The 27,298-nt window shown below is 34.2% G+C and overlaps 3 protein-coding genes across 3 annotated transcripts in view; 1 reads left to right on the top strand and 2 right to left on the bottom strand.

The window, feature by feature from the left end:
• Window positions 1-561: 561 nt before the first annotated feature.
• Window positions 562-18,333, bottom strand: LOC130648304 (thioredoxin domain-containing protein 5 homolog). The gene is made up of 12 exons (XM_057454343.1): window positions 18,060-18,333; window positions 15,057-15,141; window positions 13,982-14,040; window positions 13,746-13,854; window positions 12,896-13,035; window positions 12,135-12,219; window positions 11,866-11,952; window positions 11,463-11,612; window positions 7,594-7,670; window positions 2,361-2,448; window positions 1,278-1,319; window positions 562-918 (listed from the first exon to the last, which is right to left on the bottom strand). Exons 1-12 carry the CDS (start codon window positions 18,230-18,232, stop codon window positions 763-765), a joined length of 1,251 nt encoding a protein of 416 aa, XP_057310326.1. The 5' UTR covers window positions 18,233-18,333; the 3' UTR covers window positions 562-762.
• A 2,029-nt stretch (window positions 18,334-20,362) lies between these two features.
• LOC130648303 (uncharacterized) lies at window positions 20,363-23,228 on the top strand. Its single transcript, XM_057454342.1, has 3 exons — window positions 20,363-21,300; window positions 21,800-21,954; window positions 22,360-23,228. Exons 1-3 carry the CDS (start codon window positions 20,719-20,721, stop codon window positions 22,418-22,420), a joined length of 798 nt encoding a protein of 265 aa, XP_057310325.1. The 5' UTR covers window positions 20,363-20,718; the 3' UTR covers window positions 22,421-23,228.
• Window positions 23,229-25,650: 2,422 nt separating this feature from the next.
• Window positions 25,651-27,298, bottom strand: part of LOC130648270 (double-stranded RNA-specific editase 1-like) — a 29,038-nt gene continuing 27,390 nt past the window's right edge. The window contains exon 9 of the mRNA XM_057454310.1: window positions 25,651-27,156. Within this exon, the coding sequence (XP_057310293.1) occupies window positions 26,540-27,156 (617 nt within the window). The 3' untranslated portion in view covers window positions 25,651-26,539. The remainder of the gene's footprint in view (window positions 27,157-27,298) is intronic.

Below are 27,298 nucleotides of genomic sequence, written 5' to 3'. Positions count from 1 at the left end.
TTTTTTTTCCTATTCGCTAATTTGAGAGAATTCCCGGTAGCAAAGTTCGTTTCGTGAACAAGACTGACCACTATTTGCTGTCTGTTATTTAGAGTGTCTTCTATCAGAATTTGAATACGTCCGCTTTTTGAAGTGTCTTTTTATTACAGAGTCGACTGTGCACACAAACAAGAATTGTTAATTCCTTTACATATAAATTTTTTATACAGTTGACAAGTATTTTCGAAAAAAGCCGCAAAAAATGTCAGTGAATGTTAGTGACTTTAAAATTTGTATCAAACTTTTTTGTCAATTTTTTACCAACAAGGTAAGCCTCCGCCCGATGATGTATTAATGGTAAGAGGAATAATACTGACTTTACACAAATGGCTGCAACAGAAGTGATCCTTTTTTTTCTCAGGTAACACAAACGTTTTTTTAGGACCCGGTAAGACCCTAAAGGTGATTCCTAAATATCAATTACTAAAAATATTAGCACTTTCGGAAATTCGGAAATTAAACAGGCATGAAAATTTTGACTTATTCAATGTTCTTAATTTTAGACATTTTAAAACACTTGAATAAATATAAAATATATTCTACAAATCTTTATCAGTATAAATAATAACGTTTAGTTCAATGTGCGTCGAAATATCAATTTAAAGCTTCCACTTCTTTGTCGGGTAAAAAAATCACAAATTGTCCATAAGAAAATGATAAACAAAAAGTCGAACATAGGTAAAATTTCTAATCATAGGTTTCCAGTTTCTCATGAATGATAATCTACAGCTCTACTTTTCCATCCTTCTTTTTCTCGTTGCTGATATCGTAGGGATCGATAGCAAATTTCACCAGCGGTGTTACTGCTAGATCGCCTTCGTATAACAGGAAATCCTTTTCATCTTGCATGATGTACATAATGGAAGGAAATGATGTAATCTAAATATATAAAACAACTGTGGATCATTTTATGATATCACCTTTTATAAAGGTAACATCTTAAATATTTTCGTTAACGCGGTAGAGCAAGCCGGACCTTAAAGCTTTTACACAAAAAATCCTAAAAAATCAGCACTTTTTTGGATATTAAGTCCTAAGTCAGCCGTGAACATTATCAAGTTCGGAGACAGAAACTGCGTTCTTAATCGCTTGCGGTTAATATCTTTAAAATTCCGCCGTCCTTTTCAATCTATTATGCCCGAGGTTAAAGCTAATACTTAATTTTACCAACGATAAACAAATACATTATTATCGCCACAGCAACTATTGCATCTGGATTACATATTTTCAAAAATTACCTTATACTTTGAACAGAATTCTGAATCTAATACGCAATCAACCTAAAACAAAAGGACGATGAACAAACACTTCAAATCAAGTTATTCAATTCACAACCATCACGTTCTTCAACTTTTGTCTTGTTTTTGATTTTTTTGTGTAACTAAAATTTGTAAGCCTGCATTGTGGAGCTCAAATACAGAATTAAAGTAATTTTTTACTCACCAAGTTTAAATAAACAAAATTTACCCTATTTATGTGAATATTTCTTTATAGCTCCTAAAAATCCATTTCGACATCTATCAAAATTTATCAACTTTCCACATGTTCTACTTACAACATCTATCAAAATTCATCAACTTTCGACATGTTCTACTTACAACATCTATCAAAATTCATCAACTTTCAACATGTTCTACTTACAACATCTATCAAAATTCATCAACTTTCCACATGTTCTACTTACAACATCTATCAAAATTCATCAACTTTCAACATGTTTTACTTACAACATCTATCAAAATTCATCAACTTTCAACATGTTCTACTTACAACATCTATCAAAATTCATCAACTTTCAACATGTTCTACTTACAACATCTATCAAAATTATTCAACTTTCAACATGTTCTACTTACAACTGTTGATCAAAATTATTCAACTTTTCACATGTTCTACTTACAACATCTATCAAAATTTATTAACTTTCCACATGTTCTACTTACAACATCTATCAAAATTCATCAACTTTCAACATGTTCTACTTACAACATCTATTAAAATTCATCAACTTTCAACATGTTCTACTTACAACATCTATCAAAATTCATCAACTTTCCACATGTTCTACTTACAACATCTATCAAAATTCATCAACTTTCCACATGTTCTACTTACAACATCTATCAAAATTCATCAACTTTCAACATGTTCTACTTACAACATCTATCAAAATTCATCAACTTTCAACATGTTCTACTTACAACTGTTGATCAAAATTCATCAACTGTCAACATGTTCTACTTACAACAGCTGTGTCATCAACTGTCAATATGTTCTACTTACAACAGCTGTGTCATCAACTGTCAATATGTTCTACTTACAACAGCTGTGTTGACATTGGAATCCCATTGTTTTAATGACTTTGATACTTTACTAAACGTTTCCAAATGATCATTGGATGTTTGAAACCTATAAAATAGAACATATTACTGGAATAAACGAATATAATACCAATATCATTTTTTGACTCGGCAGCTTTTTTATGCATCAACGCAAACAGGTTAACTTAAAATACAGACTGCTAGCAGAGGGAGCGTATATTTGTTTTGTTTTACTCTGGCTGATCCCAGAAAGATTTCTTCTTGTGACTCTCCAATCTTAGAGAAATAAGATGCAGATAGAAAAAGAGGATAATAAATAACATAATTTAAGAATACTCTCTCTATTCAGAAATAAAAATCTTTATAATAATACGCCAGTTCCGTGTGTCTGTAACAGGCAAAGTGGATATGTTCTTTTTCCTTTGATCTTACCGAAATTTTCTATGAAGTAACCGAAAAATGCATGTCTAATATGTTAAATTTCTGACGTTACGGCGCGAGGTCAATAACACTACTTTAACGTCAATATCCTATATTAAATTAATGAAGCCGTTACAGTGCACTTAAAATTTTGAGGCCAAATAACTTGGAAACGAGGTGCTGACGTCAATGATTTTTCACCGCGTGGGTAACTAGGGACCACCTAGGATCAATTTGGGATATTTTCCCAAACCTGGGTCCCCGAATTTGTTTTGGAATGGACGGGTTGATGACGTCATCAAAAAACCTTCAAACCCCAATATCTCTGCAACCGTTTATCAAAAGTACATGATCCTATACATTTTCTTGATCAGCGTTTCAAGATCTATACGATGAAGGCAACAGGTATAGAGATTTCTAAATAAAAATTTTTGGGTTTTGACGGGCCATTGCTGACGTCAGCGAAATTTTTAAACGTTATATCTCCTTAGGCGTTTGTCGAAAACATATGATCCTACACATTATTTTGATCAGCGTTTTAACCTTTAAACATTACAGGCAACGAATAAACTAAACTTCACCAATTTTTTTTGTATCTGCGCTGCTGACGTCATCAAAAAACATCTAAAACAACCTATTTTCCATTGTCCTTCTGACTAAGTGGATTTCTCCACGGGCCTTATCGACTAGTCTATATAATAATACGCTAAGTGTGTCTGTGTGTCTGTGACAGGCAAAGTGGATGTCTTCATTTTCCTTTGATGTTGCCGAAAAATGCAACTCTAATATGTCAAATTTTCTGACGTTACGGCGCGACGAAAATAACACTACTTTAACGTCAATATCCTATATTAAATTAATGAAGCCATCACAGTGCACCTAAAACTTTGAGGCCAAATAACTAGGAAACGAGGTGGTGACGTCAATGATTTTTCACCGCGTGGGTAACTAGGGACCACCTAGGACCAATTTGGGTTATTTTCCCAAACCTGGGTCCCCGAATCCGTTTCGGAATGGACGGGTTGATGACGTCATCAAAAAATCTTCAAACCTTAATATCTCTGAAACTGTTTGTCAAAAGTACATAATCCTATACATTTTCTTGATCAGCTTTTCAAGATCTATACAATGAAGACATTAGATATATAAAATTCTAGAAAAAAATTTTATGTGTGATTGCGGGTCTTTGCTGACATCAGCCAAATTTTCAAACCCTTATATTTCCTTATAGGTTCGTCGAAAACCCATGATCCTATACATTTTTCTCATGAGGGTTTTAGCCTCTACACATTACAGGCAACCAATAAACTAAACTTCGCTAATTCTTTTTTGTATCTGCACTGCTGACGTCAGCAAAAAGTCTAAAATAATCAATTTTTACATTGTCCTCCTGCCTAAGTGGATTTTTCCACGGGCTTTATTGTCTCTTATAATAATACGGAGCTTCTGTCTGTGACTTTTGCAAAGTGGATAAATTTCTTTGATAAAGTCTATAAAACATCGCCTATAAATTTGGTCTGTAAATTACCAAACTTTAACGTTATAATAGTATTGACGTCAAAGGAAAGTATATTAAGATTAGAGAAGCCATTGCATTGCACTTTTAAATTTAAGGCTAAATAACTTGGAAACGGATGGAAATAACTGACGTCATCTCCTGCGTGGGTAACTAGGGACTACCTGGGACCAATTTGGGTAAGTTTCCCAAACCTGGGTCCCCGAATCCGTTTCGGAATGGACGGGTTAATGACGTCATAAAAAAACCTTTAAACCCTAATATCTCTGCATCCGTTTGTCACAAGTACACGATCCTGTACATTTTCTTGATCAGCGTTTCAAGATCTATACGATGAAGGCAACAGGCATACACATTTCTAAAAAAAAAAGTTTTGTGTTCTGACATGTCTTTGCTGACGTCATCAAAATTTAAATGACGGTTATTTTTCTCTGTTATCCTGCCTAAGTGGATTTTTCCACGGGCCTTATCGACTAGTCTCTTATAATAATACAGAGACTGTGTCTGTTTGTAACAGGCAAAGTGGATGTGTTCATTTTCCTTTGATGTTGCCGAAAAATGCATGTCTAATATGTTAAATTACGGCGCGACGTCAATAACACTACTTTAACGCCAATATCCTATCTTAAATTAATGAAGCCATTACAGTGCATATAAAACTTTGAGGCCTAATAACTTGGAGACGAGGTGGTGACGTCAATGATTTTTCACCGCGTGGTTAACTTGGATCACTTAGGACCAATTTGGGTAAGTTTCCCAAACCTGGGTCCCCAAATCCGTTTCGAAATGGACGGATTGATGACGTCATCAAAAAACCTTCAAACCTTAATATCTCTGCAACCTTTTGTCAAAAGTACATGATCCTATACATTTTCTTGATCAGCGTTTCAAGATCAATACAATGAAGGCAAAAGGTATACAAATTTCTCAAAAAAATTTTCAGTTTTGACGGGGTTATCCATTGCTGACGTTAGCAAAATTTTCAAACCCTTATATCTTCTTAACTGTTCGTCAATAGCACATGATCATATACATTTTCTTGATCAGCGCTTTAAGCTCTACACAATATAGTCAACGTGAAAACAAGGTTCTAATTTATTTTTTGTGGATGGGTTGCTGACGTCATCAAAATTCAAATAACGCTTCTTATTACAAGCTCGTGAGCTTGTATTAAAACGCAAATTTGTCCTACAAGAATGGAAATTTTTGCCTCTCTGAGCACCGACACGGGAGTAGTCGTGTGTTCGAATCTCATCTTGGTCACTATTTTTACTTTTTTTTTCTTTTTACTATCTTGCCTGCGAGGGTGTGTTTCCAACTCGTAACTAACTAACCAAATGGTCAATCGCAACGTCACAGATTTAAACTTCGTAACTAAACTCTCTAAGTACTTGGAATTCATCTAAATGACATTTCAGGCCAAAATTGGTATTATTTTCGACAAAATTTGGCACAGTTAACAAAAAAATTATGATTGTGACATCATAATTTGGATTTTTGTCACCTAAATGTCATTTTAGGCCAAAATTTGTCTGGAAATTAAAACTACTTTATTTTCGACAAAGTTAAAAAAAAGTATGCCGAACATGATGGTGCCATCAAAGTTTTGCTTAATGTCATTTAGGCCAAAGTTGGTCCGAAAATTAAAACTGCTTTATTTTCGACAAAATATAGCACAGTTGACAAAAAAAGTATGCTGAACATGATGGTGACATCAAAATTTTGATTTTTATCACCTAAATGTCATTATAGGCCAAAATTGGTCCAAAAATTAAAATTACTTTATTTTCGACAAAATTTGGCACAGTTAACAAAAAAAGTATGCTGAACATGATAGTGACATCAAAATGTTAATTTTTTGTCAACTAAATGCCGTTTAAGGCCATAAACGTTTCAATCGCGCAACTTTCAGCCATGAATGATAGGCTGTATTTTTTGTTAGCAGAAATTGTAGAATTGGGTTGCATTTTCGATGTTTCATAGTTGTGCATTTTTAATAGCGAGATTGCTTAAGCACCTCCTGCATCTTGTATATTGTTTAAAAAGATAAGTATTGAAAAGATGTATTTAACTAACTGGTAAAGTAAAGGTGTTTCCACCAAAGTTTTCCAAAGTGAATGTAGGCAGAGTTGAGGTCTCCCCAAATGCCTGGAAAGTAGTCTGCAAAAAATAAAATTCCACAAAAATACGTAAGAGAAAAACGAAGACGCTACACCTTATATAATTAATGACAAGAGCGAAATTCTTTTCGCTACGCTAATGACACGCCAACATAGTGAAATATGATTTCGGAAACACTCCGGAAAACGTAAATTTTTCGATTCCCTGCCTCTTATTTTTCTCCGCGTCATAAGCGTACAGGAGTGACAGTTCTGGTAATATATTTTTTTAACTAGAGCCATTTCTTTTTTTAAACAATTAAGATCGTATATTATTTTTCTTTATTTTTCTTCACTGAGTGACTTTCTTATACCCGGTCCTTTTTTTTGAGGGGGGGGGGGGGGGGGGGATTACTGAATTTCGAAAATTTTAGGTGCAGCTTGTGGTCTTTCTTCTTCCTGTCAGTCAGTTAACTCCAGGCTGACCCAACGAAAATTAAAATTCGAGGAATTTTTCGTTCAAGAAGATCTCACAAATCAATTTTGCAAAATAACTGCGTAGTGCGTAACAAATATTATTGCCTGTCCGAATAGCAAAATATGTCGTGTCTAATTTCGTAACAGAAATCACAATTTGATAGACAGCTTTTTATAAACTTTCTTCGCGAGGTTGTTTACGTGTATCATACGTCTTGTTCATTTTTATTTTGCCTCAGTGGATTTTTCCACGGGATTTATCGACTAGTAATAATAATAATAAAAAAATTTAAAGTTACTCATCTTAAGTAAGCTCTGAGCTAAGATTTTCTAAGTCCGTACGTAGAAATGATTTTCGGTGGTTAAGACTAATCAATGACAACTTATTGCTGCATGATAAAATCAAAGGCTGGCCGGCGTCAATGTGCAACAATCAATACATCCTATAAAAACGCTGTGCTATGTACATTAGATATGTGGTTCTTACAGAACGTACAGAAAACTAGGTTGGAATGCTACACAGGAAGACTAGTTCTTTTCACTAGATTGTGCTTCACAATTGTGGTTCCAGTAAAGGTAAACCATACTTTTGGCAAAGCAACCAGCGGAATAGGTTAAGCTTGTGTAGGAGTACGCCGGGAAAAGTTTGCTCTTTCCATATCATCCTATTTTTCACATGTGACTGTAAAATTGTGTCAAATAACAATACGTCTTTTCTTACCATTCATTGTGAAAATACACCAGATGTGGATTCAGCTGAATCTTGTTGGAGAAAATGTGACCGTCAATGTATTGCACCTAAAATTAATGTTGTGCGCTAAGTAACTAGTTGTAAATGCGACAAGAAGAGTTGCTACCCTAACACTAATCTTACATCTATATACACTTTTTGTAAAAACCATCTAGCAAAAGTTGTAGTCAAACATTAAGAACTATAAGAGCATTCCAGGATTCTTCAAACACATCTAGAAACAGTTATTTGAGTTTTTTGTTATTTCATCTGATGACATTTTACAAATAAGATGGGGACAAAATTAGACTTTTTTGAGAGTTGTTGCCTATTCCGCAAATGTTCGCACAAAATTATTCCACAAATCATCATTCATCATCATTCTCGGCTTAACGTCTGTTTTCCATGCTAGCATGGGTTGGACGGGGTATATTAATGACCCTCTTCCAATCTGATCTAGACTGTGTTAGATCTAAACTCAACTTCCTTTGTATCAAGTCTGTCCTTATAACCTCCTGCCAAGTCTTTCTCGGTCTGCCTCTGGGCTTTGCCCCAGGAACTATCAAGTCACTACACTTTCTTATCCAATTATTCTCCTCCATTCTTTCCAAGTGCCCCAGCCAATTCAATCTTCTTATCTGGATAACATCTTTAATACTACGGAGACTTAGCCTGCTTCTTAGCTCATCTGAACTCTTTCCGTCTCTCAGACTGGCGTTACACATCCACCTAACCATTCTCATATCATTCCTTTTTAAACGGTCAAGATCTTCCTGCTTCACTGCCCATGTCTCACTACCGTACAACATAACACTTCTTGCACAGGCCTCATACAACCTACCTTTTACCTCAATTGACAGGACTCTGCTAGTCAACAAAGGAAGTAACTCTCTGAACTTTTTCCAAGCAGAACCTATCCTGTAAGTAACACTTCTTCCAACACCCCCTTCACTGCCCAACATATCACCTAAGTAACAGAAGTTCTCAACTATCTCCAACGAGCCACTGTTGTACACCATTAAAGCTGGAAATACTTCATTCTCTATAATCTTACCTTTGTAACGCTTGCATACAAACTGAATGTCAGCTCTCAACCTTCCACTAATACTACTGCACTTCTTATGTACCCAATGCTTGCAAGTCTGACAAAAAAATTGAGTTACTACCAACCCCTTACCTGCAAACTCCACAAGGCCACTTTCCAACTACAAGGTCACACTTGGCTGTAATGCTTCTAATCATGACTTTAGACTTTGCTGTGTTTACCTTTAGCCCTTTCTCTTCTAGTCCTTTCTTCCACTTCTCAAACTTTTCAACAATTCTTCCATCGACTCTGCTATGAGAACCAAATCATCTGCATACAATAACTCCCATGGACAACCTGTTCTGAACATCTCCATCGACAGCGCTTCTAAGACTAGAACAAACAACAAAGGACTAAGTACAGAACCCTGATGTACACCAACATTTACACTAAATTCATCACTAAGTGAATCGTTAATCCTGACACGACTTCTAGCATTGCTGTACATAGACTGTACCATCGTAACTGGCCACTCATTCACACCTAATTTTCTCATAGCCCACCAAATAACTTTACGTGGTATTCTATCAAAAGCTTTCTCTAAATCTACAAAGGCAAAATAGAGATTCTTTCTCTTTCCTAAATACTTTTCCTGAAGCTGTCTGACTAAAAATATTGCATCTGTAGTGCCACGCCCTGGAACAAAACCAAATTGCATCTTATCTATATCAATTCTTTCTCTAAGTAACTTATGAATCACTTTTCAATAACTTTCATTACTTGATCAACCAACTTCAAACCTCTATAGTTACCCCTTTCTAATGCATCACCCTTGCCCTTGAAACAATTCACTATTACACTCGACTGCCACTCACTCGGAATAGCACCATCCTTTATAATCTGGTTAGCAAGACTTGTAATAAGCTCAACTCCAATATATCCAGATGCTTTTACCATCTCTGCAACAATACCTGATACTCCTGCAGCCTTGCCAATCTTCAATTTCCTAATAGCCTCCACTACCCATTCTGTCTTGATCTGCATAGCTGTCCCTTCTACAACATCATATCAGACAAATTATCCTCATCCAATCAAACTCAGTGTTAAGCAACCTCTGATAATAATTCTTCCAAGCTACCCTTTTCTCCTCCTCTGTGCTAGCCAAAACACCTTCATCATTACGTATACACTTCTCACCTACAACATCTTGGCTAGTCTTCTTCATTTGCTTTGCTATCTTGAATACCTCATTGCGCTGGTCTTCCCTTCTTAACACATCTGCAAATCTGTTTCTCTCTGCTTCTGATTTTGCCTTATACACTGCTGTACGAGAACGACGCTTAGCTTCTAAGTAAATATTTTTACTACCACCTGACTTCCACTCTTTCCAAAGTTTCCTCTTTTCCTTTATACACTGGTCAACCTCATTATTCCACCACCAGGTCTGTGTATGTCTAGCTGGTCGTTTCGTCCACCCAAAGGTATCATCAGAAGCTTTTAGAAGACAATTCTTCAAAGTAGTCCAAGTACTTTCAACATTGTCACTATCACATTGACCATTGTGGGCTAACCGCTGAACTTTTGCACTAAATTGTCTTGCTACAATCTCCTCTTTCAGCTTCCAGACTTTACGACGGAACCTGTACTTTCCCTTGGCTTCTTTAACACTCTTCAAGATATTATCACAAACCAGCAACCTATGCTGGGAAACACACTCTTCCCCTGATATAACCTTCACGTCCTTCACCACTTTCTTGTCTGACTTTCTAACCAGGAAGTAATCTATCTGTGTCTTACAACCACCTGACACATATGTTATCAGCCTACTTTGTCTCTTACTGAATGATGTGTTGCAAACCACCATGACCGTTGCCATTCCAAACTCAAGCAATCTCTCCCCTTCCCTATTTCTGCTCCCAAATCCATAGCCTCCATGCACACCTCTATAACCTTTAGATGACTTCCCAACATGACCATTAAAGTCGCCGTCCACCATGACAAGTTCAGTGTCTCCAAACTTTGATGTGACTGCTATTAACTCATCATAAAACTTATCTTTATCTTCCTCACTGAGTCCACACTGTGGAACATAAACTGACAGAAAAGTGACAATCCTTTTACCTATCAAAAACTTTATCACTATAATACGACTATTAACACGCATAACATCTATTACTTTTCTACCCACTTTTTGCAACGAATATGCCAACTCCTCCATATCCATCACTATTATCAATCCAAAAAAGCTTATACCTTGCCCTCCTACCTTCCACAAATCTCACTGAAGCTCCTCTCCACCTGACTTCCTGAACACAACACATATCAACAGATCTACGTTCTAACATTTCAACTACTTCACCTGCTCTACCTCTCAGAGTACCAACATTTACACTAGCCATCCTCAACCTAGTGTTATCTACCTTGTGATGTGATAGCTGGGGAGCATCTGTCCTACCGTGCGCGACACCTTCACTTCTTAGAGTTCCAGCCCCGTTTACGCAGTTTGTCTGATCAACTATTCTTACGACCATTAATAAAGAGTTTTGGCATTGTTTTACAGCTGGATGCCCTTCCTAGCGCCAACTGTTCACAGACCGGGCTGGGTGTTTTTTGAAGTGACACCATCACTATGTGGCATTTCATGGGACTTCCACAATCGCCCCTTTAAACTAAGGTATGGTAGAGGACGTTCAACTCCTCTCTTGTCTTTTAATGAGACCCTTCACCATAAATATTCGCACAAAATTATTCCGCAAATATTCGCACAAAATTATTCCGCAAATATTCGCACAAAATTATTTCGAATAGTCTAAGTGAAACACCAGTATATGCTTACAATATGATTGCTGTCTTCTCCTTCAACGTCTTCTGGTTCGATGAGGAGAAATTCTTCCATTGGAACTGTTACAACATCCTCACCAACTGAAGCTGACTCGACAAATTGAATGAGATTTGCTAGATCACGTGAATGTTGGTAACTGGATATCTATGGTGACAAAAATAGCAGTAGATTTTATTTTCGAAAAAATGAAGCAATTCATTTTAAGCGTTTATTATTGGCAAATATTAATTCTTTAAATTTCACGTACTGTGAGTAAAGCCTCGAAACTATTACACGAAAAAAACATCACAAAATTTCACTTTCGGTTTTTTCTCATTAAAACCATACTGACGAGTAGATAATTACGAAACTACGTACATATTTTGTCTTATGCAAAAAACGAAGACAAAAAAAACACCTTTTGGCCATTTTTATATAAATTCAATGATGGATAAGCAGTTATATCTTCCCTCTGACATAAGTCTGGTTCTGCTGTACAATCCACCTAAAGAAAAAAATACATTAATGTTCAATAAGAGCAATATGTTATGGAAATAACGAGAAAAGAACAAGAAAAAAAGAATTCAATCACTAGAAAACAGATTAGATATCGTGTGTACAGCACATGAAGAGTAACGTCTTATAAGAAGTCGATCAGAAGACAACTTTATTGTATGATATTTTTACCTTAGCAATAGTAATTGCAGACTCGTGTTTGAAATGCGTGGCTAACTCATTCCACACCGGTTCAAGTTGAACACAATGAGGACACCTAAAATGAGACATATTGGAAATTCCGTACATGGTAAACAAACCAGCTAATTGGTTTTTTGGTAATAAGTGACCAACAATTTTTAATAATAACGATATATTTCGACTTTTAAAGAAATTTGTTGTCCGTGATGTAATTCGCGCTATATCGGTCAATCAAGTTTGCATTTTATCACCCGCATAAAGGAGCATCCTAGAGTTTCAAGTCCGGTGGACTTACATTTTAATAGCTGCGAATGTATACTATCAATGGAAACAGTTAAAATTTTGTCGACATTGAAGTCTCAACGGCACTTATGATTATGGAAGCCCTTTTTATATGTGAAATTAAGGCATGGTTAAATATAAAAAACGAGTTTAAAAACCATACAAGTTTAAAAGTGATACATATAGTCATTTGATAAAATTTTAATATCATTTCAATATTTTTTAGTTTAGTGAACGTATGTTGTAGACACTTTTGTTTTAATCTGTATTAACTAATTTTACTATTATTTTAGATTTTACCTGATGATGACTTTAAAAGTCCAACTATATATCATTATTGTTAAAAAATGTTGGTCACTTATTACCAAATAATACTGCTGCCATAATTGGTTAATGTTTAATCTTCTGCAGTGAGACATTATACTTTTAATACACAAAAGTATTAACTATAGTTACGATTTTGAACCTACCATGGTGCATAGAAATCAACGAAGGCCAATTTTTCTTCAATCTCTTTTTGAAAAGTATCACTAGATAATACTTTCGCTTTGACAGGTCTGTTCACTTCAGCTTTAATCTCATGATCGGCACGTTCAGAGTTGATTGGAACCTATACAAATAAAACTCAAATGAACGTTGCATGTGTTTCACATAATCGCAACGTCAAAAGTTTTACTGTTTTACGCTTTGTTTACTTAAAGCAAAAATTTAAGCTTAAGATATAATACCTAAACTGTATTATTTAAATAATCATTGATCACATATCTCAATAGGGAAATTAACTTTCGTGAAGACGCGAAAATCGATTTATGCTTTATTCTCAGTTCAAATTTCGCGGTTTGCTATGCTCACAATACTACACCCTAATTGATAGAATTACACTAAAGACTTAAAATGAGCGTCAATGTACATGCAAACGTATTTCTCATTACATATATCAAGGATGTTCATTTCTATTGGTTGAATTTGACTAAAAGAAAGTAATTTAAGGCATAGGTCCTTTATAGTATTTCTGCAAATTAGACAATCCAAAATTGTCCTCAAGACTAAACACTAAAATAAGGCTTTTTTACTTTTGAAAGGGGTTGTATCTATATCAAGACACTAAGCCAGTAGATTAAAAAAATTACAGGGAACACATATGGCATTCCACAAACACCATACCACACACACAAATCTTTGGCAGAGGCCCTGAACTAAAGCTTAAGTTCTATTAATGAAACAAATGGAGAAAATTTGTGTTGCGATTAAACCTTTCAATCTCATTTATAAAGGTATGTAAGAATGATAATGTGAACATGTAAGCAAATAGTTCCTCACCTGCCAATCTTTGATGCTTTTTATGTTCATATTCACAAATTCATTAAGGCCGGCAATATTTCGATTTCCTTTATATGTGTACTTCTTATGGTCGTTAAATAAACGGAGTCTATAAAAACAACAACCCTCCTATGTAATTCCTGAAAAAAAAATATATAAAAGTTATTTATATTACCAAAAATAATAAATAAAGGCATAAACAGCAACAACAACAATAATACACAACATATACTTACGTTGGATATGCTTTTATACTTTCACTTGCACACAATGGTGTCGTTTGTGTACAGTCAACCTAAATACGGTATTTTACAACTAAATGTATCAAGTGCTGTTTAAGAAATTTGGTTTCTTTTGAAAAACAATATTTTTTTTTGCTTAACCCTAATAACACCAGACTTTTTTAGTCTAGTGTAACACGTGCCCACAGGGCACAAGTCCGAAGACTTGCTTGTAGAATGTCTTACTACAAACAGATTTCAGGTCAAAAATTAATTTGATGATGTCATTGGGATCAGAAATAATGTCACACACATCACAAAATAGGTCATTTTTGCAACTTCACAGTAAATTTATAGTTCTTAAGCGTTACTGATGTACAGTTTTAATTCTTAGTAGACTTACTGAGTAAAAAAATTGATTTCACGGAAATGAGCTTTAATGTCATTAGGATTATTCATGATGTCATACTTGTATGAAAGTGTCTTCTCTGTTTTACCAGAAATATTGATGTTTATGTCATTAAACTTGGTACATGTTTATGAATTCTTTGGGATAAAAATTCTAAGTTCTGGCTAACCAAGCTGTTACAATTTATAAATTGTAAATGCAAAACAAAGACCGTACTGTTGTACTGTTTTATGTACAGAAGACCATGAAGCAATATTCCTTCATATGGAGTTTTCGGTGTGCAAACAAACAACATTATTTTTAGAAAATATTTTGTTATTAACATGTCCTTTACTGCATTGACTTATTAATTTGCCTGATTAAAGTTCTAAGTACATCAGAAGCAACTTGCATAATTAAAGTCATAAGCATATTGGGGCCAAAGCACACCACAAACAATTTGCATAATTAAAGTCCTAGCACATTAGAAATACAAAGAACATTAAAAGAACATCAGAACAAATTTGTGTAATTAAAGTCCTAAGCACATTAGAAACAATGTGTATTATTGAAGCTCCATGTGAAAAATAAGTGCTACTTTATATTTTTAAGGTGTTGTGTACTATATCTTTAGTTTATATGTTCTTTTTGTTGAACACAAAGAAGAAAATTGCAATGAAGACAACGCGCTTTTTTATCTACCTTTGCAACTTTAAAGCGTCTTCTACTATGATTTTCTTCAGCAAATTTATCCCACAATGTTTGGATACGTTTACAGTGACCGCACCTAAATGTTAAAAAAAGGTTTGAATTTAAAGTAACTCAGGGTTTGTATTAAAAAAAAAAATAATTGATGAAACCACGTTAAATTTACAGAGATATTCGTATTTGTGTCAATTTCAAGGAAAGTTTAAAAAGAAGTATAAGAAGCAAATTTGTTTTAAATTTGTTTGAATTTAGTATACCTGCAAGGAAAGACTATAGTTTTGGTTGAGGGCGAGACTTTAAAAATTTATTTTTGAGATCAAGGTGGGAGCAGTGGATGGAATCATGAATTTTTCAAAAATGAAATGTTAAGATCACCTATTTAAAAACCATGCAATTTTATTGTTGGTTGTGTTTTTAATGTTTTTTCTTTTTCTAATTTATCAAAATTACAAGCAGAAGGGGAGGGAAATTAGGGGTCATCCATTAAGTATATACATACACACTAAATTGTTCCTTTTCTGACTCTGACCAGCCTCCCTTGTGCACATACACACATATATATATAGGTGTGGGGTACCTCTACATAGAGTAAATAATTATGAAGAACAAAACCAAAATAATTTTGTTTTTGTTTACTATGTGGGTGTTAAAACAAACTCACCCAAGCTTTGGTCAAAATTGTGTGAAATTTTGTGTGACTATGCAATAAAAGATAGGATCCATGCTGATATTCTATTAGAAGAGGTTAATGAGCCTTTAGACAATCATAGCCTAATTTGAGTTTACTCTACACTGTCGAAAGTGCCGACTTGCCACAAAAACCACAGGGCTGTCGAACGACTTCCAGCATTTAAAAAAAACTTTTTTTTGGTGGAGAAACCTGAATCAACCCGAAACAACATTTTTTTAAACATTTATTACCGTGTGAAATTTATTCTTTTAATGTGGAGCAATGGTAAGTGGAAGAGTTCTGAAAAAAAAACTGTTTTTTGAATTTTCGCGCCCGAAGGCGTAGGAAATTCTTTAAAACCGTCGTTTTTTTCTTTCAGAGCATTTTTTCAAAAAAAATCGACCCTGGGATTTCACGTTGGTCCGTCACAGATGTAAACTTCGTACCCAAGCTCCTTAACTACTGGGAAGTCTAGTATTGACGCTTCAGGCCAAAATTGGTATTTGTTTTCGACAAAATTTGGCACAGTTAACAAAAAAGTATGCTGAACATAATGGTGACATAATAATTTTGATTTTTGTAACCTAAATGTCATTTTAGGCCAAAATTGGTCCAAAAATTAGCACTACTTTATTTTCAACCAAATTTGGCACAGTTAACAAATAAAGTATGCTGAACATGATGGTGACATCAAAATTTTGATTTCTTCTTACCTAAATGTCATTTCAGGCCAAAATTGGTCCAAAAATTAAAACTACTTTATTTTTGACAAATTTTGGCACAATTAACAAAAAAAGTATGGTGAACATGATGGTGACATCAAAATTTTGGTGTTTTGCCACCTTAAATGTCATTTTAGGCCAAAATTGGTCCAAAAATTAAAACTACTTTATTTTTGACAAATTTTGGCACAATTAACAAAAAAAGTATGGTGAACATGATGGTGACATCAAAATTTTGGTGTTTTGCCACCTTAAATGTCAATTTAGGCCAAAATTGGTCCAAAAATTAAAACTACTTCATTTTCAACAAAAATTGACACAGTTAATAAAAAAAGTATGCTGAAAATGATGGTCACATCAAAATTTTGATTTTTTGTCAACTAATGCCGTTTAAAACCATAAACGTTTCAATCACAAGACTTTCAACCATGAATGATAGGCTGTATTTTTTGTTAGCAATTTATTTTAAAATGTGAGTTTATTATGACACGTTTCGTTTTATTTGCGTTTGTTGTAAGATATAATGTCACTGATGGGCTTTATCTTCAGAGGTTCATGCACCAAACCCCTTCGAATGTTTGGCACAATAACACAACGAATTAGCAGGTTTTCATCAAATGATTTGGTAGCGCGCGGAAATTCTTAGAGCCCCCAGGGCTCCTTGTTATATCATTTATTCCATAAATATATAGGTAGCTGTAATAAAATCCTACCAATAATAAACGAGAGTACAACGACAGAATATAGCTTTCTTCTCGACAAAATTTAAATGAAAACAATGAGCTTGCGTGCCTTGCATGAGCCGTATATGTGTATTTCAAGCACATATACGGCAGTGAGTCGTCCATCCTCATGCACACACTGTGTGTATACCTTTATTTTATTATTTTCTTGATACAATATGGTGATGCACACTGGTCAATGTAAAGGCATTGGATTAAAATTAACCAGACTTAAGATTATATAACAAAATAAGAACATTGGAGACTAGCTAGCTAGCTAACTAGAAAAAATTATTCATTTGTTTTCATAAATCGTGTTTTATCTTACGTTCCTATTTTCAAATCAACAGCCTGTTGTTGTAGTTCCTCTTTCTTACGATTTTTATCCGGTACCAAGTAATATTTTCTGACAATTTTTTGCTTTTGGCAACATATACTATCACTGGCATCACCCTTCCTTATGTACAAACTGTATAGCTAGACCACTTTCCGTGTGATGTAGTTATTTTGATTTTATTTTGAGAACAATGGGCATGCGCGCACTTTTGTGTAGGCAAAAAAGCAGGACTCGCACAGGGTAAAATGGTTATTAATGAAGATTAAAGACTTTTTTGGGCAGAATAAGATTCAAGATGAACTGGAATTAAATTTTAACTATATTCTTCTAATTCTTCTTAAAAAATTTCACTAATTTTGAGCGAATATTTCTTTTTTGGATGGATTTCTTTGATTACTGTGGTCAGTTGTTTATATTTTCTGCCTACAGAAATGCTTGCGCATGTGCAAAAAAAAGCGCAAAATTTTTAACTTTTGTAAACATTGGCAAGTCATAGATATTTTGTATTAGAGTCACTGTAGTGTAGCGTCACTAAAAATCGCTTACCATGGAGCATAAAACATCACGAAATGTGGATAAGAGCTGGATCTAACACTATCAAAATTTTGCATTGTATACAACTCAGCTTTATTTGAACTTACTACAACAATATTTATTAAAGTGAGAAATGCAATTTTTGATGGGCTAGAACGTCGTAGCATGCTTAGGATGGTCGCCATATTTGTTTTTATTTTAGAATGACGTGCCGTAAACGCTCAATACAGCGTCCTTTAAAATTAGCGCCCTTGTGGCGGTTAGTTGCATGATGTTGGGGTAGACTTGCGGCAGGGGATTTCTTTGGAATTTTGTTTGTCTTACAGTTGCGAATAAAACACCTCCATAATTCGTAAAAAAAGACGAAAACGTTTATGGATTTGTTCTAAAACCTTGTGTAGTTTCTGTTTACTTTTGATTAATTCTAGCGCAATATTTATTTTTGCGAAAAAAAAATAAAATTACAGTTTAGAAACAAAATTTGTTTTATTAAAAGTCTGGGATTGTTTTGTGCGACAAATTTTCGCAAAGGGGGTAAAATTCACCACAATTGATATCCGCCAAACTTAATTACATTGACGTAGAGAACATTACGACGCATCTTCGCCCCGTTTTTTGCCCAAATCCTTGTTTTAGGGGAGGGGGCAAAGTTGTCACTGTTATGAAGTTCACTATTATGTCAAAATGCCCTGAGAACGAGGTTGGTTGCATCATAGTCACGTGAACAAGTTGCACTTTCGATATTATGCGTCACTGATTTTATCAAAAATAAAAAAAATATGCGGAAGTAGTATAAATGGAAAGAGGAAAGAACTCGATTGACTTTGTGCTTGTGTTTAATTTTAATTGGAATATAATGAAAAAATAAAAAATACGCCGATTCATGCAGATTCGATTACTTTTGGAAAGCACACTTTGGAAGTAATATTCGTTAAATGCTAAATAAATAGTTAGTTGGTTGTACCCTAAATTCTTTCTTTTATAATTTATCTTCTTATTTGTACTTCAAATGAAAATAATATGTTTATTATTGACTTTACTTCTTTATCACTTATTGTAGAGCTGTTGTGAAGTCGGTCCAGAAAAATAAAGCGAGTGTCATACAATATCTAATACAAAATATACTGTGCATATTCCTTTCCTTTATATATTTTTTACAAACGTAATTCTAATTTAATTTTAAAAACCCTATCATTAGTTATTTTAATGCCTTTTTCTTTCTCTCTTTCCTTTCTTTTTCCTTTTAGGGTTGATGGAAGGGTTAAACCTATCGACTTGTGATAAAATATAAAACGATACAAATATAAAAAACTAGGATAAGTGGTGATAAACACGCGCCAAAAAAACAAAAATAAATACATTTTTAATTGCACAAATTTATATTTCTTTACTTTTATTTACACGCAAAAGTCACCACTGACAAAATCGTTGTTCCTTCCTCTGGTTTTAATTTGATTTTAATAGCCCAATAATTAGGCCCTCCATCATTGGAGTTGGTTTTTGACACAATGTTGTAATATGCAAACACTCAATGATAAAAAACACGAAGTAAAAAAAGAACACTTTCCCGCCAGCGGACGCATAACAATCCTCGCAAAGAATCAGCACATAAAATTTTCATACTAATACTTTACTTTACTAATACTAAGTACTAATACCCACCCCCTTACACACACACAGTTTTTTGCTAAGTAATTATTTTTTATTTTTTACCAATAAGTGTCTCTATCACCGCCTGAAAATTGATGTTATCCAACCAGAGAACCTACTGGCTATCTAACTTACAGCGCCTCCTGGACCCCAAGGTATAGCTGTTTTGCGTGTTTTAGGACTGCAAAAATGCGTTGGACCCCAGCTGGGGTCAAAGGGGGCTTACAGCTTCCCTTGGACCCCAGCTGTTTCGGCACTAGCTTGGCTCGTTGATTGTCACTAAAATCTCACACTATGCCTGAGCCCCCTCACTTTGGAAATTGTGGCGCCGCCCCTGTATATTTATTTAATGTCTGAGCACCTACCCAAGCAGGAAAACAGACACCATGTTTTGTCTAGATTATGAATAAATTTCAGCCCCCTCTGTAAGCATTAGTGATGGAATTATTGCACGTATAGGTAAGCCTACTCCATAGTTACCATTTTACTGAAAACCATCTACGCAGGAGTTTTTTTGTAAAGTCATGATGAAGCTTAAAAACAATAATTAAACACATCAGAACACTAGCAAATCAATGAAACTTTGATGCCACATGAATGTTCGACTTCGTGGTGTATAGTCAAGATTGTGGTATAAAGTTAAAACAGAAAGTCCTTTATGTTAACTTTAGTATTTATTTATTTGTTTATATAGTTTATCAAATCAAATATCATGTCTGGAAAGCTTTATATTTTTTTTAAAAAATCATTGTCGTCAAATATAGTTTGTAATCTAGCATAAAATTAGAACGCTGAAGTTTCTTCTTCGTCAATTTATCCTTCCTTTGCGTTTCCACTTCCAGATTTTTATATGTTACTTCGTATAGACATGTAGGTATTTTATAATTTTTTTGAACACGTTAAAAAGCTTTCAAAACAGCTATTATACTTTACCTTACCATGAGTTATGATTTTTTAGATTGCATATTAGTAATATTGTGATAGCCAACATAAAAAGAAGCCTCTGTTAGGAGGAAAGAGAATGTCTCAGGCTATTGCTGAGCCTAAAATAAACGAGGCAAATTTTCATATGAAGTCTAAAAATAACACAGAACGTGATAGAAACCATGAAATTCATATGAACGTGGTAGAAGATCGAAGTTCAGAAGGTGCTTCAAATGAAAATGGTGTGGTAGAAACTGGTATTGAGAGGAACAATTCAGAAGAAGGTAGTTTTATTGTTATTCTCCCAGATAATGGCGATAACGAAGTTGAGGAAAGTATTGAAATTGAAGAAAGTATTGAAGTCGAGGAAAGTAATGCAAGCGAGACGCACAGTGGCTGTTCGTGCAATTGTCATGGAGAGAACGCTGGAGTAAATGATGCATCAGCACGTGCAGATTTCAATGGTAGCAACGAAACTACAAGTAGTGGCAGTGACATGAATAACCCTGTTGAACAAAAGATATCAACATTAAATACTGAAGAAAAGAAAGCATTTTACGTAAACGCGTCATTTGCTTCAGGAAAATCACTTCCGTCTTACGATAGTTTGGGAGAGTATATACTCCAAGACGAGCCACCTAAATATCAAGATGTGACTGGAAAACAAATTCGAGATCTTGTAAGTATGTTTCGATGTTATTATATTTGACATCATACAACAAATCATATTGTACCATAGTTCTTAAATAACGTCCCCAGGGCTTCCTTTTGCAGTGAAGTTGCGTAATTGTAAGATTTTAAAAAACATTGCGTTGATAGTAATAATTTCAGTAGCTCAATTAAGGATAATAATTTCATATTTCTATAAACGTTATGCGCTTTGCGTTTATAAATTATTGCGAAACAAAGAAAACCGCTTTTTCACTTTAAATAATTGTAGCAAATTTTACGTGAATAATTCCCGTGATTTAAAGAAAAATTGGGTGCAACTTGCAAATTGTATCTAAACGTGGTTTTTTTAGTCCACGATATCAAGAAAGTACCTTTTTCATGGATAACTTCTGGCAAAAAATGTACAACGTTTGCGAATATTACGGTTTGTTAGATGACAGTTTATTCTGCATACATATGTACAAACCAAGACGTAGTCGAAATATTTTTTTTCTTCTTTTTCTTAGGAGGAAAATACGACTCCAGCAGCAGCCGTTCAAGCAGAAACACCATGGTCAAAAGCAAAACGAAGAATGGCATGCTTTCTGATAACATTGGCCATTTTAGCAGTGACGTCTTTGTTGATATACCTTTCAATTACGGGACGCACTCCAACAGAAGTGTAAGTAAGCTGTGAAATACCAATTATATTTTGGTTTAGGAAATTAGGTCCTGCAAAGTATTAAAATAAAATAAGAACATCTAAAAATGTACAATTAGAAATAGTATATAACTCACTTACTGACGATGTAAGAAGCTTCGTATTTTTAATTGTACATTTTTAGTTGTTCTTATTTTTAACAGATTTAACATGACAAAGAAAACATTCTTATTGGAACTATACGTGTTTCTTAGCACGAGTTTGCCTCACAAGAAGTGTGGTGACATAGCAAACGTGCATAGATGTTTAGAATGTTTAGAAAATTAATCCTTGAATTTTAGAAAACGACAGGCTCGTTAATTGCCGTAAAATTTAAGGTTGGTCTTCGAAACTTCCAAAAGTATAATTTAGTTCATTTCTATCTAGATTTAGTAAAACACCAATCGTAGATCCTGACGAAGGAATGAACGGTCGTCCAAGGAGATAAAGATTTGCTCTGAAGATAAATTCAACTTTTATATCTACTGCTTTTAAAGATTTTTAATTCTAAGTTAAAAATAACGGTAGCAATCTCAGTTTCTGCAAATACGATGCAAATGCGATTTCATTAATATGTTGTGGCAGGCTATATGAAGTTTTAACTTTAACGAAGTTGTATTTGGAAACTTTCTCAAAATTGAATGTTTGTTAAAGGGATAATTTTTACACAACAATTTGCACAAAAGTGAACGCACGAAGATTTGTAAAAAATATTTTATCCTGATTATTAGATGTCTTTTCTTTATTATATTTGTCAGAAATATTTCCGACTGTACAGAGTCGCTACAAAAGCAGTAAACATTAAAAATGCAACACATTATTGAAACCTTTTTTTTGAAACCTTCTGCTAGTAAGTGATAAGCTCTTCAGGTCTTCAGTCATCTCAACACAGTCGTCTTGTTGTTTGAGATTTTATTTTGTTAAAAAAACAAATGATAAACCTTAGCAAAGAAATTCTTCTTTTTTGATAAAAACTTTTCCCCTTTTATAACTTTGTGTAAAAAAGTAAATATCCTATATCTGATTTTCACGTTTTCACAAAATCCTTCACAAGATTTGTATATACGAATTTAATCATCAAATTTCAACAACAAACAAACAAACAAAATTTGTGATATTTTCCAGCAAGTGTGTGCAAACTAACGGAGTAAACCCTAACTTTAAAAATTCAAAACAAATAACAAGTATTTTTAATGTATTTATTCATTTTTGTATATAGTATTATTAGTTAGTACTTATATTGTAAATATAAATGTTGTAAATATTTTCTTATAAATATATTCTTATTAAACATATTTTCTCATCCTTTTTTGGCGCTAAATATATTTCATTCCATGCGCCATATTGAAATGTACGCTTCCACGAATGAAATGTTGCATATCACACTCTTCTAACGTGCTGCCCATCCTACTGGAAGTATAATTTTCAAAAATTTGGTGTTATGGCAAATATTAGACAATATTTTCACTTGAAGTACATTGCTGCACTAGAGAATAAAGAAGAATCCTCTTAGATAATAATCAGTAGATGCCCCTTCTTGTTGAATATCAATTTTATATCCACTCCACTTAAAGTATTTCTCGGAACACAGCTTATTATCGTAAAACTTCTAATCTAACGCGCTCTCTACAAGCAGGGGTCATTTTTTGACAAAAATCGTAATTTATTTTCCTCTTATTTTACGCGCGTGTCCAAAATCTTTTCCATTTTATTTGACTCTAATGATTAACGCGCAGCCTATAAACAACAAAGGCGATATTCACGAGACCTCAATAACAACATGCGCGGAAAATTAGAAGAATATTTTTTTTTATATTAAATTTTCTTTGAGATAAAAGCAAGCTTTCAGCTACCCAATTTGGTGGCCAGAAATCAAAGGTGTTACTTGACCAGTATTTTTAATATTTCAAATTGACGTGCCACTAAAACCTTGGCGCATTTTACTTGAACATTTTTGTCGAAAATGGTAGATTATACTGATAAAAATTTTCCTCATGGAGTTTTTGGTGGACAGGGCAAATTAGGAATTTCTTGCGGGAGGTTAATGTTCAGTTTCACGATTTTTATGTACTGATTCATGTAATGATGCATGATTACACGACTTCAAACAATTCACAAGTTTAGTTTTTAGATTTCACAACTTTCTCAGATTGTTTGTTAATTGTTTATGTAGCTGATCATAAACGCTTGTTTCAGCCAAAAAATGTTTAATTATAAATGTGGCATAAACAAACTAAACTACCCTAATACTTTGAACTAGAGTCCAATATTTGTTAAGCACACTCATGTAAAAGTTCAATAAGCGTCCATATTCGAACAAGCGCAACCCACCTACGGTTAACTCCCAGGTTGGGTAGGGGAAGAATATAAGTGCCCGCGGGCCTCTTTGACTAGGCACAAATTAATTGACCATGTGATTCGATGCTAAAATCTTTTGACGAAAAAGAAATTAGTGGTGAAATTTTGGGACTTTCGGATATTGATTGGTTGCATAAATAATAATAATTACATGTATGCTGATTACCAGGTAGATAGCTTTTCTACGGAGATAAACAGATAGTGGGAAGAGAACAGACGATATAAGAGGTCCATCAAAACGAGGTCATATATGAGGACGCTATTATGAATTTACAATGTAAAAGACACCCTTTTAAAAACATCACAAGGCTAATTGTTGGGGGGACAACAAAAAAAATTACTTAAACGGAAAACATTTTTTTTATAACGTTTAACTGTTAATACAATATGACTTTTTAATATTTTTGGTTTTGAAATTGCTCATTGATGTTATCTACGTTCACTCTGAAAATGCTTGATGAGAGAATGAAGAAAGGTTATTAAATGTCAAATATACTTCTTACATTACAATTGATAGCCCGTATTTTGCAGAAGCGGCCTAAATTTTATTTCTGTGATGATGTCAGCATTTCTTTATTGAATTTCAAAAAAAAAAAAAAAAATATGCAAAAACTGTCCTGTTTTTGAACATAGGATGGTTTTCTGTTTGCGAAATGTCAGATGGATGTAAATGCACTCAAGAACATTAAATCACGCAACACTGCCATCAGAAATGTTTTAAGACTTCGATCGTTCTATGAGCTATCAAGATAGAACTAACATGTTCATTTCACTTTTCTGCAAAAAAGTTAAAACTATTTGCTGGGTGTAGCAATGGCGAGATCTTTGCGGGAAATTGATGTTTAATTATATGCAATGTTTTTCTACACTGAGAAACCTTACAAATCTTTCTACTTGGCAACTTTATTTTTTAAATTCTCAGAGTATGTTTTATAATTTGTAACAAGAAAAATTAATTTTGGTTGTTCGCCCTTGTCTTTTTTTTTCAGTGGCAACTGTTCTTATTTTGTTGTCTGCAACTAGTAAAATGAAATAATAATAACATACTGCCAAAACATCTATAGGCAATGTCTAATCTTGAAGGAGTAAGAAGACACTTTTTTAATAAACGCCCCTCTTAAACGAACCCTTTCTCCAGTTTGTCATGCGCTTCAATTTATACCGATCCATCAGTTGTGCTTTTTTTTGTCTCTCTTGTTCTATTTCTCTCAATATAATATTGTTTATACCTTATTTTTAATATATGTCTTGTTATTTTTGTTAGGATGAACAGCCATTTTATTGTAAATTGGTACGCCCTAAAAAGCATTTTACACACCATTCCATGATGAAAGGTGTCTATTCTTTTTTTGTGATCCACAAGTAATACTTCACTATATTAAAAGTTTACAAAAAATCGCTCGAAAAATAAACTTTGAAACTTCGTTAGTTAGTATAGATTTTATATGCAACGTAACATGCGAAATAAAAAAAATCTTGCTTAACAAGGTACAAAAACGTTCAACATCGTCTCTGCTAAATATGTTGTTTAACTATTTCAAGACTTTCCCGCCATTTTTTGGTCACATACACAAAAAACATAGTTGAACACAAGAAATTTAATAAACGCCAAAATTTATCTTGCTGGACATTCAAAACTATGGAAGATTTTAAAAAGTTAAAACAAAACTGAGAGGTAATGTGTCATAGACAGATGTTTTTCGAAATATTGATGTTTCAACGTTTCCAGATGTTTGTGTGGAAAATGATGGATAATACAGGTTTTTAAGGTCCACCAGACGCTCTTCAAAGTCAATTGTAGAAAACTTAAAAGCTACGAGTACCTGAAATTATTTTCAACATTCTAAAGACATCACTCCAGAAACGTTAAACCATTGTTCAAAGTTTTATCTTGTACTATGACTAATTAATCTCGCGCATTTCTCAACTTCTCCGCATTTTGTTTTTCTTCTGTCACAGCTTCCACTCCTCAGGTATAAACCACACACACTTTTTTCATTAATACGGATTGGAATCGATCTTTAAACATTGTAACCGAGCTGGGTAGTTGGGCGGGACTCTAGAGGTGCACTTTACAATTATCTTATCCACGTATATCTTTGAGTCAATCAACGTGTCTGTGTTAATATGCAGGCTACATCATGCGTACGATTTATTCGCTTAGTCAGCGCGCACGATATCTAAACAAGATAAAGTAAAAACCAACACGTTAATAACCGAACATGTCGTGTTCGTAAGGCTTTCCAATCCATTTACCACACGTGGTATCATTCAACGCCTTGAAAAAATTCTCTTTAGCCTTTTGGTGATCGCACGCCAGAACTTTCGCAGCATGGTATGTTTTTGGATTCAATTTTAGCCTGAATGCTTTTATAAGCTGCATAAATTGGTCGTAAAAATTCAATTTACAAAGTCTCGAAGGCGATTGGACGACAGTTTTTCCTGTCGTTGCATTCACTGCCTCCACGTTTTTTTGCTCGCTGTACCAGTTAAAACTGTTGCTGTTCGCTTTTGAAGTGTCGCGATTTATATCTGCATTTGTCGGCGTCCCTAAACATGGTTTGTTCAGTGCGTAGGCTTCGGGACAATCCTTCATCCTCCCAGCTCTTTTATACAACGCTCTATACAACGCCTCGTAATGGTAGTGCAATCCTACCACAATACCTTGCAAGTAAATAGGTTCGGTGAAATAGCTAAGTAAAGCACCTTGAACACCCAGGGCATTCCACTTAAGAATCTTATCGCTGCAAGACATTGTGCGCAACCGCTCTCCCTCCAAGATGCCATCCGATGTTTGTATATTGTTCTCTGGCACAGGTATTGTCCCTAAAAATAGCCAATTATAGCTACACACAAAATCGTACAAGTTATTTATTCGGGTGAAGGGAGATTAGCAAACAAAAGTAAACCTGCAGCGCAAACCTTTTGAAAACACAAAACAAGGTGATCGTTATCGGTTAACACAACA

The sequence above is a fragment of the Hydractinia symbiolongicarpus genome, chromosome 6, assembly GCF_029227915.1.
Source record: "Hydractinia symbiolongicarpus strain clone_291-10 chromosome 6, HSymV2.1, whole genome shotgun sequence".
Lineage (NCBI taxonomy): Eukaryota > Metazoa > Cnidaria > Hydrozoa > Anthoathecata > Hydractiniidae > Hydractinia > Hydractinia symbiolongicarpus.
Note: the sequence above shows the minus strand (reverse complement) of the source record. Positions and strands in the feature narration are given on the sequence as shown.